The sequence below is a fragment of the Lepidochelys kempii genome, chromosome 21, assembly GCF_965140265.1.
Source record: "Lepidochelys kempii isolate rLepKem1 chromosome 21, rLepKem1.hap2, whole genome shotgun sequence".
Classification (NCBI taxonomy): Eukaryota; Metazoa; Chordata; order Testudines; family Cheloniidae; genus Lepidochelys; species Lepidochelys kempii.
Window position 1 is genome coordinate 17112781 of NC_133276.1, and position 14412 is coordinate 17127192.

The 14412-nt window shown below is 50.6% G+C and overlaps 1 protein-coding gene across 4 annotated transcripts in view; it reads left to right on the forward strand.

Moving 5' to 3' along the window:
- Positions 1-14412, forward strand: part of CPNE5 (copine 5) — a 195635-nt gene that overhangs the window by 123035 nt on the left and 58188 nt on the right. For all 4 annotated transcript variants that reach the window (XM_073320008.1, XM_073320009.1, XM_073320011.1 and 1 more), the window contains 4 exons: positions 4078-4119; positions 4534-4609; positions 8229-8282; positions 9581-9642. In XM_073320008.1, coding sequence (XP_073176109.1) covers positions 4078-4119; positions 4534-4609; positions 8229-8282; positions 9581-9642 — 234 coding nt within the window. The remainder of the gene's footprint in view (positions 1-4077; positions 4120-4533; positions 4610-8228; positions 8283-9580; positions 9643-14412) is intronic.

Here is a 14412-nt window from a genome sequence, read left to right on the forward strand (position 1 = left end):
GGGCACGTTTGTAAACTCCACTAGGTGTACACCTGCATCCTTTGTAAATCTGGCCCTTAACCCTTTCCCACCCAAACTCTGATACAGCTCCATGCCCTGAAGCCTCCTTATCCATCATCCTTGCTCATGTTCAGCTTCCAGCCAGTCTGGCAAGAGGTTGTCACAAAGGCTGACAGACCGACCCTTACAAGGTCCAGCCCTGGGTGCAATTGCAGAGGCGAGAGGCCCCTGACGGATGCTCAGTGCTGACAGCTGCTGGGGGATGGTATTGCTGTTAGGGCTGGAGGTACAGCCAGCTGCTTTGAGAGAGTGAACGTTTGGGGCTGACTGTCCGCGTGTGACTTTAAATGTAATGTCCGCGCCACTTTGGCGTCACTAATCTCGCAGGCGGCTTCATGCCCATCACTTCAACGCAGAGGGGAGGCCAGCTGGGGAGTTGAGCAGAGTGGAAGAGCAGTGGGATCTGTGTATGACTTTCTCTGTCTCTGGAAGTGTGTAAATGCATTAGGATCAACCGAGGGGAGTCAAAATTGGGTCTCCCACCGCTCCGGAGAGTCCCTAATCACCAGGTCTGGGGTATCCTGAAGTGGGCCTTTCTCAGTCTCCCTTGCTAAAGTGTTCCATGGGGTATAACTAATTAACTCTACATTGGGCCACACAGCAGGAGACTCTAGAGCCCCGGGCTTTAAGGCACTTACCCTGAAGATCCAAGTTAAATCCCTTGCTCCGAGCACCGCTACTGGCTCAGGCCCCGAAGGGTACATCTGCCCTGTACTGTCAAACCTGCAGCAGCAAGTCTATGAGCCCAGCTCTACAGATGAGAGCTCTTGCTAGGGTGCTAGGAACGGCCGCACTGGCATCGTGGCTCGGGCTCTGCTACCGACCCCGTTGACCAGGCTCTGAACCTTGCTGCCGAGGGTTTGAAAAGGCCGCATAAGGTGCACCTAAAAGCAAAGCAGGCAAGGGATTCTGCTGGGGTCTGGTGCCAGCTGGCATCCGGACTGCGCGTATGCTCAGCTGCTGGAATTCAGGCACCCAAAGGACTTTTACCTGTGGAAACGTAGTCACCTTGGAACTTTAGGCACCTTCAGGCCAGGCGGCAGCTGAGAAGGGGGTTGTTAAAGCCACTGGCACATAAATGTTCAATTTAGGGGCCTAAGATGGCAGTTAGGTGCTTAAATCCCTCTGTGAATCTAGCCCATGGCTTGTCTGGGCCTCAGCTCCCCATCTGTACAATGGGACAACAGCTGTGCCCTACCTCCCAGGGTGCTGAAGGTAAATACAGTAACGATTATGAGGTGGTGGGGCCAGATAAGGATCTTAGATCATGATTTACAATCCTGTAGTGGTAAGAATATAATTAATAGCGGGAGACCCAGCTCCTGGGGCATTTGACACTGGGCTCATCTTTAATGGAAACAATGATTCATTAATCAACTTATCTGCTGTGATTTAAGGGGCAGAGCAGGAATGATGGGGAGTCAGGGACGCTGCTTCCATTCCGGGCTCTGTCACTGATTTGCTGGGTGGCTTTCAGCAAATCACAGCGCCGCTCTGTGCCTCAGTTTCCCCTGTAAAAAGAGGGTGCTAATATTTACCTAGCTGAGGCTGAACACTTGCTAAGCGCATTCACCACCCCCTCCAAGACAGGGTATCCCTTTTCTCAGCACTCTGTCTGCATTCTGTGCGTCTATAGTGAGCACCGACTGGACCTCATTCCCACTAAGCAAGAAATTGACAGTTACGTTAGATGAGGCAGGTTTTTCTGTAAGGAAAATAGGATGAAATTCAATAAGGACAAATGCAAAGTCCTCCACTTAAGAAGGAATAATCAGCTGCACACATACAAAATGGGGAATGACGACCTAGGAAGGAGTACTGCGGAAAGGGATCTGGGGGTCATTGTGGATCACAAGCTAAATATGAGTCAACAGTGTAACGCTGTTGCAAAAAAAGCAAACCTCATTCTGGGCTGTATTAGCAGGAGTATTGTAAGCAAGACACGAGAAGTAATTCTTCCGCTCTACTCCACGCTGATTAGGCCTCAACTGGAGTATTGTGTCCAGTTCTGGGTGCCACATTTCAGGAAAGATGTGGACAAATTGGAGAAAGGCCAGAGAAGAGCAACAAAAATGATGAAAGGTCTAGAAAACATGACCTATGAGGGAAGATTGAAAAAATTGGGTTTGTTTAGTCTGGAGAAGAGAAGACTGAGAGGGGACATGAGAACAGTTTTCAAGTACATAAAAGGTTGTTACAAGAAGGAGGGAGAAAAATTGTTCTTAACCTCTAAGGAGAGGACAAGAAGCAATGGGCTTAAATTGCAGCAAGGGCGATTTAGGTTGGACATTAGGAAAAACTTCCTAACTGTCAGGGTGGTGAAGCACTGGAATAAATTGCCCAGGGAGGTGGTGGAATCTCCATCATTGGGGATTTTTAAGAGCGGGTTGGACAAACACCTGTCAGGGATGGTCTAGATCAGTGCTTCTCAGGCTATCTGATGTGGGGGACCGGCATTTTTTTTTTTGGGCCGATGGCTCCCAGTCTGCAGACCACCTCTTTGAGTAGCACTGGTCTAGAGAATACTTAGTCCTGCCATGAGTGCGGGGACTGGACTAGATGACCTCTCAAGGTCCCTTCCAGTTCTATGATTCTATAAACCCGGCTGCTTAAGGGCATAAAGCGATTACTAGCCATACAGGCCAAGAAGAAGCTTCCCGCATGGGCAGGTTATTCCATAATTATCCACTGAGGTTCTGCCCCCTCCTCTGAAGTAGCTGGTACTGGGCACTGAGGGAAACTGAGGCTAGATATCCCCTGCTCTCTGATCCGCTTTGGCAGGGCAGCTCTGTGGAGATCTCAGGGTAGCGGTCACCAGCCAGCACTCTTCACCTGGTGACCCATGGCTCCTGGAACGATCCTAGCTCCCTCCTGTGTGGCCCTGCTGGTCTCTGCAGCACGGTGGGTTCACCCCACACACTTAACTCGTTCGCCTGCTTCCAAGAAAGTCCAAACAAATTATTAAGATGATTTTTAATTATCATTCCAACTCCTGCGCTGGAGATTTAATTAGTTTGTTTTGACTGTTGCGTGGGTCTTTCCCCCTTCTTCCCCCCCCCGCCAATACCACCATTTTTTTGGAAGTGTATTTTTAGCCTCAGTTGCCATGGAAACGTAGACACCAGGGCCAAGCCAGTCACAGATGGAGACAACACACGCAATCCACCCCCTCACTTTGTTTCCCTGATTGAGACAGCGCTTTGAGTATTAACTCCTTCCCCACCCACTGGGTGCAGCCACGGGCTTCTAACCCGTGTCTGTCCACATCGGCTGGAGGCTTCGTGCAGTAATCTCTGTTCCTTTGCGTAACCATCATGAGCGAGGGTGTGTTAGAGCTGTGCTGATCTGTAGGGGTGGGAGTCTGTGACAGTCTTTCCCCTGGAGCGCTTCCTGCTTTTAGGTCTGGAGGGCCCTGGTTCAATCCATGAAGATCACGCTTGTGCCAAACTCCACTGGAAACTCTGTGCTGAGCTATTTTAATACCACTCTCCGGAAGGGGGCTGCAGAATTAGGCCTGGCCCAGAGACTGGTGATGGGAATGGTTAGAGACCTACAGAACCATAGAAATGTAGGGCAGACAGGACCTCAAGAGGCCAGCTAGTCTAGCCCCCTGGTGAGGCACCATTAACTATAGTCTCATATATAGAGGGCTTGAAAAGAAAGGCCAGGTTGCCTTATTGAAGAGGCAATGAAGAGAGGGCAGGATAAAGGTGTACAGAGAAAGCGGACGAGGAGCAGTACATAGCCCAGACCAGCAGAGGGATGAAGGACTTACAGGCCATAGACCAGGAAAGTAGGAATGTGTTTAGGTGAGACCTGGGAGGCAATGGAGAATGGACAAGACTCTTCCAGGCTGCACAGTAGAAGACTCTTGCAGCAGCATTGAGTGAAGGGCCAGAGAAGATGCTGATGCTAGCCTAGGCTGTGCATGTGGGGGCAGAGGGATGATCTGATCTATCCTTTAGTGAAATCGTCCCACCCTGACTCTGGCAATAACTTTGGCATTGTGTCTTGCAGGACCATCAAGGTGGAGGTGTATGACTGGGATCGGGATGGCAGGTAAGGGGGACTCACTAGATCTATGCAGCCTCCAATACAAACCTCAAAAATGCCAGAGCAGGCTAGGCACTGAAGCCAGTGAGGGCTTTGCAGTGATTCCATCCGGGGCAGGATCAGGGCCATTGTGCTGCAGACATTACTCGTTCTCTTTGCAGAGAGATGCTTTGTCAGTGATTCCAGTGCAGCAGAGAGGGAAAGACAACAGGAGAAGAGAGGGGACTGAGAAAGAGACAGCGAGGAGGGAAGAAGGAGCTTGAGTGAACTCTACAGCGGTGGTTCCCCCCAGGACCCTGCCCCCACTTAGCAATATGGGAAGGTCAAGGTGGTCATGGCCCCTTGACACCTGGGCACAACTCCCAGGCTGACAATCCATCACTAGAGAATTTCTCATAAAGCTTCTCTTTCCATGCACAGCCACGACTTCATTGGGGAGTTCACAACCAGCTACCGAGAGCTGGCCCGCGGGCAAAGCCAGTTCAACGTCTATGAGGTGAGTGACAGACGGGGCACCCCCAGAACCCACCTAGGGGGCTAGCCAAGCTCTGGGCAGTCAGGCCTCCACTGTTCTGGGCCACGTCCCTTCCACCAGCCTTGTGCACTCCAGTGTTGAGAGGTAGTGTAAATCAGGAGTGACTCCTGGGCTAGATCCTCAGCTGGCGTAACCTGGCAAATGTCCAGTGGAGCTATGCTGATTTACACCAGCTGAGGGTCTGGCCAGTGGTCACCACCAGTGCGACACCATTGTGAGATCAGGACTAATGATTGCCTAGTCCCTTGTGCAGTTGTTTGTACCTGTGGAAAGGGAGTGACAATGGTATCAAATGCCACCCAATCAGTTTGCTGTCACACACTGGCTGCTCTCCTCGGACAGCCTGGATTCACCGCATGCTGACATCACATGGGAGGTGAGTCTGATGGTCTCTCCTAACTTGGAGAACATCTGACTACAGGGCAAGGACCATCTTTGTGCTCTGTGTTTGTACAGCACCTAGCACAGTAGGGTCCTGGTCTGTGACTAGGGCGTCTTGGCACCACGGTAATAATAAATAACAATAATTGCAATAACAAAATCAGCACACAGTTGAGTCCCTGCTCAGGAGATGGCCAGGTCTGCCAGTGAGCAGTGATGGGCATCAGAAAGCTGTGTGGGGAACTTGGGCCTGGAACAGTGGTAGATGGAGGTGCATCGGCAAAACTGGCAGTCTTGGGGAGTCCAAGACTGAAACAGCAGAGGTGAGGGTGCAAGGGCATTGGCAGAGTAGGGGTTGGGGAGCTATGGGCTGGAACAGAGGGAGGGCAGCTGCTCAGGACTCAGGGCATTGGCAGGAAATTGCTCAGAAATCAAGATTCAAGTCTCCCTGAGCATAGAAAATACTGTATAAAAGCCAATTATTAGACATTTCCTGACAGTAATAAATAATACAGACAAATTGCTACTGTACAACCATAAAGGGATTTTACCATGGATACAAACCCATCTGTGAGTTACTCTGGGATACTCCCATGTTTCTGTTTGCTACTGGGCTCTGCTTGTCATATCTCCTTGGCTGCGACACCTGATTGATCCTTCCAGGACGCTGGGGCAGTCTCAGCATCCAGGAATCCAATGAACTAGCAATGGGAAAGGACACTAGACACCTTGGTGCAGGGGACATTGTGGGCCAGGTGCTCAGCTGGCATAAAGTGAAGCCAATAGGGCTATGCTGATTTACACCCTCCAGGGGCTGCAGCCCAGAATTTCAACCTCGCACTAACTGAAGTCTGGACATCCCGGTATGTCAGGACCTTGGCCACAGTTTACCACTAGTGATGTCATATGGCCAGAACAGAGTACGTGTAGCTGCCTCACCAGTGAGCTCCCGGGGGTTAGCACTGATGCAGCCTGTGTGAGATGGATTCTGCTGGTGGGGCCTGGCTGGTGTTTCTCCACGTGGCTGGGAGGCAAGGCTGTGGCTGGCTATTTGCTGGCGTGCCACAGCAAGTAAAACCTGGGACGTATTTCATGTCAGCTGAGCCAGGGCAACTCTGAGCACAGGTGTAAGTGGGGACACAGGGCAGAGTAACAGTGAGCAGGCTCCAGGCAAGCTCTTTGCCTGCTGTCAATCAGCATCGCCCCATTGACTGAGGGCCTCCGTTCTTAAAACTCTCTGTGCAGATGGCAGAGCCGGTGTGTCCGCGATAAGCAAATCCGAGCAATGATCCCATGCCTGAATCCCCTGCATTCTTGGGCTGGGTTTCCTTCCCTCTCCCAAAGTGCTTTGTGCCCTCCCCACGCCTTAACCGTGGCAGCTCCCTTTTAATCTCATCGGATGTGACGTTTCTAGGCCAGCTTTCCGAATGGCCACATGGGCTCTGACACACTATTAGTGTCCCAGCATGTCTCATCGCAGGCTTGCGGGGCTCCCTCCAGCGGGAGGAGGGGGAGGGAGCAAAGGGGAGGAGGGGGAGACTGGCATATAAGTTGTTCAAATCATTAATGCCTTTTGTTCCAGATGAATTCCCAAGGCCTTATCAAAATGGATCATCATGAAGGGCAGGGGGAAAAGTGATTTTAGATTCGCTCTTTTTGGAGACAGAGCAAAAATGTCAATTTGCTGTCTGGAAAGGCCATGTTCCTGGTTATGATTGAGAGCCTCAGGGAAGCCAGCAGAGCCGCTGGGCTGGGAGAAGACCAGGACTTGCTGGAGAGGGCCAGATGAGCAGTAGGGTCAGGAAATCTGGGCGCTTCCCCATCCCAGATGCTGGAAAGACCTGGGCCCTTGTGGAGCAGCTTGGCTGTGGAAAGTAGCCAGGGCAGTTGTGTCCTGCAGAATTTGGACATTTGAAGAGTGGACTTTCTGGCCAAGCTTTTTCAAAGAGGCCAGTGATTTTGGGCACCCAGCTTGAGCTGTCTTAAAGGGACTTGATGTCAAAGTGTCCAACACCAGCCCTCTGAAAGTCAACCCCTTCAAGGTGTCTCCAGGTTGGGTGCTCAAAAATGGAGGTATCCCAAATCACTAGTCACTTGGCCTCCAGGTCTAACAATGTGGACAGTGCTAGTCTAGCCCTGAAGAAGGCTGGCCCAGTGGTCACGATGCTAGCTGGAGACAGAGTTCAAGTCCCTTCCCCCTCTATGGAATTCGTGTGGGATGCTGGGTAAGTCACATCTCTCTGGGCCTTAGTTTTTCATCTGTAAAATGGGTTTGATAGCCCTGCCCCGCCTCACGGGGGATTGGAAGGGTAAATATCATAAAGATTGTGAGGTGCTGAGGTTCTGGGATGATGGGGGACATACGTGCTCTTTGAGAGTGAAATCCCCCTCTGCAGAGAGCCAGCATGGGGCCCGTGCACCGTTTCCATCCTCCATAAACCCTGCTGGGAGGACAGTAAGTGGTGTCTCAAGCTGAACCTCAGCACAGGGTGACTGCTCCCATGGGGCTTCATCCTCCACTGCTGTAGATCAGCTGAGTTCTGTGGGGGCTCCCCCAATTCATGCCACATTGCGACTGTACCGTCAGTGCTGAAATCTCTAAAATCTTTTCCTAGAATTGGGACCACGCTTTGGGACACAGAAGGGAAACATTCCCTTTAGTAACAGAAACATTGTTATGTTCTCCGGCATCCCGAGGGCTGCTCAAGCGAGATGTAAAGAATTGCCTTTGCTGAGAGTTGAATTTGTTGCTTTAGGCTTTTCTGCTTCCATCCTTATCCCTGCTAAGGGATGGCTATATAAAGATCAGAAGCAAGATGGGTTGTTTTTACTTTGCTGATAAGTTTTTTGGGAGGGGTGGGGGGCATATCTCAGACTAAAAATAAAGATAAGCATCCAGATAATTTGGAGACTTGTTCTGATGTCCGAATATCTGACGTGATGGATAAAGACAGATAGAAAACACTGCGAACACGTTATCAATCAGTCATATGCCTCTCACTTGGAACACTGTACTCAGTTTTGGTTATTCGCTCTCCAGTAAGATAGAGCAGGAAGAAGACACACTGGTAAAAATGGACAACCTCCACCATCACTATTGCTGAGGGACCTATGCCAATGGTGTCATTTGTGCTAGCATAAGCAGGCTTCACTTTGGGCCCCAGGATATTCAGTCTCTTCCATTTCCTTTGTCTTTCAGGTGGTGAATCCCAAAAAGAAAATGAAGAAAAAGAAATACATTAACTCGGGAACAGTAAGTGATGTTGTTTTTTCTTTGGGATTTAAGCTACCCAGGAAGGCAGGAGATGATTATCCCCGGATGGTGAGTTGCCCGATGGCAAGCTGCCATGCAGAACCAACCAATCAGATTTCAGAGTAACAGCCGTGTTAGTCTGTATTCACAAAAAGAAAAGGAGGACTTGTGGCACCTTAGACACTAACCAATTTATTTGAGCATAAGCTTTCGTGAGCTACAGCCGGATGCTGTAGCTCACGAAAGCTCATGCTCAAATAAATTGGTTAGTGTCTAAGGTGCCACACGTCCTCCTTTTCTTTTTGCAACCAATCAGAAGCATTCTTTCCCCAACATTCCCCCCGCTGCCCCATGTTATGCTTTGATATGGAGGGTCAGAATTTTCTGCCACATCACTAGAAATGTGGAACCACTCAGTCACCAATCAGCTTCTTGTGGACCGGTTTTTGTTTTGATCTTATAAGCTAAAGAGGCCTGATCGCTGTCAGACCTTGGATGAGAGGCCTCCTAGGAAAGCCCAGGTACTGGGACCTCCAAAAAGAGTGAAACTTGTGCTTCCTGTTGAATCCCTAACCCACTGAAACTAATGGGCCCTCCAGGCAGACGTGAAACAAGAGCTGGATCAAAATGGGGTGGCGGGGAGGATCCATGGTGACAACCAGAAATTCAAATTTCAGACGATTTCAGCTGAAAACCAAAACCTTTAAATTTGGAAATGCTGCTGCAGCGCCTTGTTGGAGCTGGAGCTTGGGCACCTCATGCCTCCATCCTCTTCTATGAGCCAGGCTTTTTTCTTGGTCGGTATTCATCTCCCATGATGCACTGCAGTCCCCCCTCTTGGAGAAGGGAAGTGTTACTTGGGCGTCCCTGGCCGTGGGGCGTCATGGGAAATGAAGTCCAGTGCATAGAGAAGAATGGCGCATGAAGTGACTGAATCTCAATTCCCCTGAAGTGCTACAGCATCCCTTCAAAGTCGGGGTGTCTTAGTTCCTAGGGGGATTTTCCAAGGAATGCAGACATTTCCCATGAAATTCAGATATTTTCACCAAAAAACACTGTAGTTGAAAGCTCAATTTTCCACTGAAAAATAGTTTTGACAGAAAATGTCCGACCAGCCCAACATGACCCACATTGCCAGAGAGCAGTGTAGGGACGTTAGCTACTTCCTCGGGCTGACGAGAAATCTGTAGTCTCCAGGGGCATCCCACTAGCACCTTTCCTCGGCACTCAGCCCTGCACCAGTGATCCCTGCAGCCTTGGTGGCTGTGTAACGTGTTGCCCTGTCTCTTGGTTCCGAGGTGACGCTGCTCTCATTCACTGTGGAGTCGGAGTACACCTTCCTGGATTACATCAAAGGAGGGTAAGTGGGTTACGGTTTCCCTTCCTAAACAAATAGGATCCTGGCGCTGAACAGCCTGGCTCCAGATGAGGATAGGGCCACTGTCTGTTTCAGGACAAGTGAATTGCCCAATAATGCTGTGTTGGCCTGTGATGATGATGGTGTAGCTACCAAGAAATCCCATTGCAATGTCCAGCGTAAATTCACGACCCTTCCAGAAACAAGGACTCTGCCTGAACTTTGCAGAGGGGTGGCAAGCCCTGAGTGGACAGTACGGTGCCTGGCAAAACCTGATCCAGCCTCTGCTGCTTTCTGATTCTCTTCGGCCCCAGCTACACTAGAAAACAGAGCCGCTGTCGGGAGTGGCTCATGACCATGAGTGCCGACCTCGGGGCACTGTCAGTAAACAGGGCAGGCACCCCAAACTGCTGGTGTGTCCTGTAAGATTTCACCAAGCCAGTAACAAATGTGAACTTCTGGAGTCTTACCATGGAGTCACAGTCGTCTTGCCATCCAGACAAACTGGACTTAGTGATAAACTTACAAGAAAAGTCACACAGCGTTCAAGTTGCTTCCAGTCCCAAGAGACCAGTCACTAACCTCAGATCAATTGGTACCCTAGATCGTCCACCAAAGACAATCCCTGTATTGAACTATCTAAAGGTTTATTAACTAGGAAAAAGAAATGAGAGTTATTTACAAGTTAAAGCAAGCTAACATGTACACCCAAATGAGTTCACATCTAAATCTTAAAGGTGACAAAGTTGTAGTGATCTGTCAATTCAAAGTGTCTTTCAGGGCAGACCCCGAGGTAACCTGTGGGGATCTCTATGTCAGTTTAGAGTCTCTGGCCCTTTCAGAGTTCAAACAGTGAAGAGAGAGATGGAAAGTTTTCCTGTGGTTTTGTTTTATTTCCTTAGTTCAGCTTCCAAGTCCTTGGTCCAAGACGGCCGTTAACCAATCTTTTGTATTGCAATGTTCCTTGAGAGCCCATCTCATTTTAACCTGGGTTCACAAGTTCAGAGCAAACATTTTCAAAGTTATGAAGCAAAACTTACATATTTCCCTATCACATGGACTACAGACAGTGCTCATGAGATTAATGCATGCAGCCACTTACAAGCATTTCAGAGTGTAAACACTGACTACATTCAGAGCAGACTAATACCTATTTTGAGCAAAACTAACAGGTGATTAGTTTGCCAGTTCTTAACTAATGCCCGCAGCCTGGGCAAGCACTGGCATCTGGCCGGGCAGCGTTACACACTGCTTATCAAGGGATCAGTCTGATGTGCTATGAGTCTCAATCAAGCTTCCTCTAAGGGTGCTGAAACTAGTCTGATCCCATCTGCACTAGCAGACCAGCTGCTGGAGGGGCCAATTGCTGATAATAGCATTGTCAGCAACAGATTGTTAAGAAGACATCACTGGAGCCCAGTCGACATAAGGAAAACACCCAGGGAGGCAATGGAGGTTGCAGTACCATCAACCCAGCGGGACTGCCACACTGCGGCCTAGAGAATTCTGGGAGGGGATTCTGGCAGACAGGCTCTGGCCTCAGGATTCGGCTCCAGATTGCAAATGTCCCAAGTTCAGACAGGGGATATTGGTTTGGGTCCATCTCATTAAGGGTGAAATGCACACCTGCCGAGAGCCGGCGGGAGGACTAGGCTCCGTTGAAAGCTCTCAGATTAGCCACCCAAAGGTGTCAGTCCTTCCCTACAGTGGTAGCACAAAGCCCCACCTGGACTCGCACTGTTGCCACATGAATAGAAACATGTTGCTGAATTGGGGGTCTTTGGTCAGGGAGCAGGAAGGATTAATTGCTGTGGGAAGATTAAAAGAGCCAACTCCCACCAGCTAACGGGGAATAGCGCAGGCTTCACAGGTTGGAAGGATGTAAAACACCAGCTGCCCGGTTCTCATCTCACACCAGCGACTCGGCTTTGGGGGGAGGGGTTACTCTTCTGAGACCAGCACAATAAGAGAGAATCAGGCCCCCAGGAGGAAGAGAGGGATGCACAGAGCTGTGGCTAGGAGCAATGGGATGAAATTTAGAAGAGGGAATGTTCAGGCTAAATATCAGGAATAGTTAATTTAACAGTGAGATCTTTAGGCCGATCCTCCCCTGGTGTAACTCAGCATGCCTCATTGAAGTCTACAGAGCTGCGCCCTTTAACCCCAGCTGGGGATCTGTCCCTTTATGAGACTGTAAAATAACAGGGTCACTTTCTACTAAACGTCTGTGTGTCAGTGGGTTACTAGATGTCAGCAACATGCTGCAGAGAGGAGGAAAACGTGTTCTAGATGATGGGTATGATCACATCAGTACAACGATGGGTATAAGTGACCTGTAGATCTGTTGGACTTTATAACGATTTGTTAACTGTTTATTAAAATATGTATTAATCATTTATTAACCCTTTAGCGACTACTCATATATGGAACCCAGATATAGCGGGTGACCTGGCACTGTGTCACGTGGGTGACTCTCCCACGAGAGAACGCCCTGTAGGGAAGGATACAGTCCTGCAATGGCCCCAGGAGATGGGCTGCGTGGCTAATAGGACTTTTCCATCCCTACTTTCTAAGACCAGTGCTGGTGTTGCAACAGAGGTTCGCTTGGCTAGGACATCAGAGACCAGCAGCAGTTCTACGGGCTGAGAATGCTGCTCTGTGCAATGCTCTGGGCATCTAATTTCTTGGCCTTCTGTAGTCTGGCCTGCCTGTTGGGATGGCATGATGCCTGCTTACAAATTGGTTAGACTGATGGCCAAGGATGCAGAAGCCAGATGGCGATGGGTTGAAGCAGGTGATGCTGCCAGTGCCATCCGTAGTGTGGGCCCCTCCTGGGCAGACTCACTTGTGCTGCAATGGCTCCTTGCACTTGGGCAGACCTATTGACACGTAGGTACCCAGAAGGGATACCTGGACAGAGGGAGAGAAAGGGGCACAGTTTGCAGAGGCTCCTGCCTGCCAGTGAGACAGACTTTGTGGCAAGGCAGCAGATTCCTGCAAACCTGGGAGGCCTCCTGGGTGGGCGTTGTGTACAGAACTAGTGTCTGTGGGCTAGGGAGTGTGCGTTCATATTCCGGGCACCTCAGTCCAGGCCTGCAGCACCCTCTGCCTATGGCTCCGGAGGGCACGTGCCTCAGGATGCAGGTAAGCGAGTCAGAGGCCTACCTGCCAGGTGTCAGCAGCAGCTCCGCCCGCACAGCCCCTCATGGGAAGCTTTGGCTGTGTTCTTTACACCTGAGCTTCTGCTGCTTTAACCTCCGGCTCCAGACCACAGTCAGCCTGGGGAGAGCCAGGAACTGACATCGTAGGGTGTGACGAGCTTGGCCAGAACCTGGAGAAATGACTTCATACACCCCACTCACCGCTAGCCCATACACAGGAGCTCCCTGTACGCATCAAGGTTGGTCCCGTCCAGCTGTGTGGGAGCCAGGACTCCTGGGTTCTAGTCCCTGCTGTGGGAGGGTGGGACAGCTAGCGGCTAGAGGAGTGGGAGGTAGGGCTGCTCTGTTGCTGACTCACTGTATGACCTTGTATGCAGCGTAGGTCGCAGGGTATTAGAGAGACAAGGTGGTTGAGGTAAGTCTCTTATTGGCCTGATGTCTGTTGGTGAGAGAGGCCATCTTTGGAGCTCACACGGAGCTCCTCTTCAGGTCTATATGAGCTTGGGCAAGCCATGCCCCCTCTCTGTTCCTCAGCTGCTCCATTTTACGGATGAAGATTATGATACCGACCCTCCTGTGCTGAAAAGGATCTTATATGAAGTGGGTGTCACGGAGTCCCCAGGCGATGCCCTGGAACTGCTCCCTGCGAAGCCAGTCAGGACTCTGGGGGAGTCTCCTCTCTGGGAGCAGCCTGTCTGCAGGACACCCGGCTCACACAGCTTCCACCTTCCTGGGTCTGACCTCGGAGCATTCAGCATCCTCTGCCCCTCCGTGCGCTTCCCACAGCGAGTCTGCCCAGGCGGGGTCCTGGGGAAGCCAGAAGGTCCTGCCCCCCAACTCTGCAGTCAGATGTGACTCTCAGCCAGCCGGGGAAACAGAAGGTTTATTAGACGACCGGAACATGGTCTAAAACAGAGCTTGTAGGTGCAGAGAACAGGATCCCTCAGCTGGGTCCGTTTTGGGGGGCAGTGAGCCAGACAACCACGTCTGCACTTCATTCCATGTTCCCAGCCAGCCCCCAACTGACTCACCCTCCACCCCCTCCTCCTCTGGGCTTTGTCCCTTTCCCTGGGCCAGGAGGTCACCTCATTCCTTTGTTCTCCAACACCTTTAGCTCTCACCTTGCAGGGGGTAAGGGCCAGGCCATCAGTTGCCAGGAGACAGGGTGTTGGCCATTCTCTGCCTAGACAGCCTTGCACTGCCCTCTAAGGCTCTGCAACAATCGCACAGCTTATCCCACCACCTAGATACTTAAGAAATGCCTAGGGGAAACTGAGGCACACACACAGTATTCAGAGAGAACATTAAGAACAGTCCCACTTTGTCACAGTGGGTTTCCTTTCTCCTCTGCCTCTTCCCCAGTCCCTGTGATTCTCAGGGCAGAACAACAATTCCCCTCGCATGGCTCTGCTGGCATGATATCGGAAACAGGCAATGTTACATTTGTACAGACATCGGTGACATCTGTCATAGCCGTGAATGTTTCCCTTCTTTCCCCAGCGACGGGGCTGTTTTGTCACATTAACCATGATCTCTTTTACCTTGTGCCAACTGACGAGCTCACTGGATTGCTTCCCGTCCTTGACAGTTGGCTGCCTGAGCTCTGTGCTAA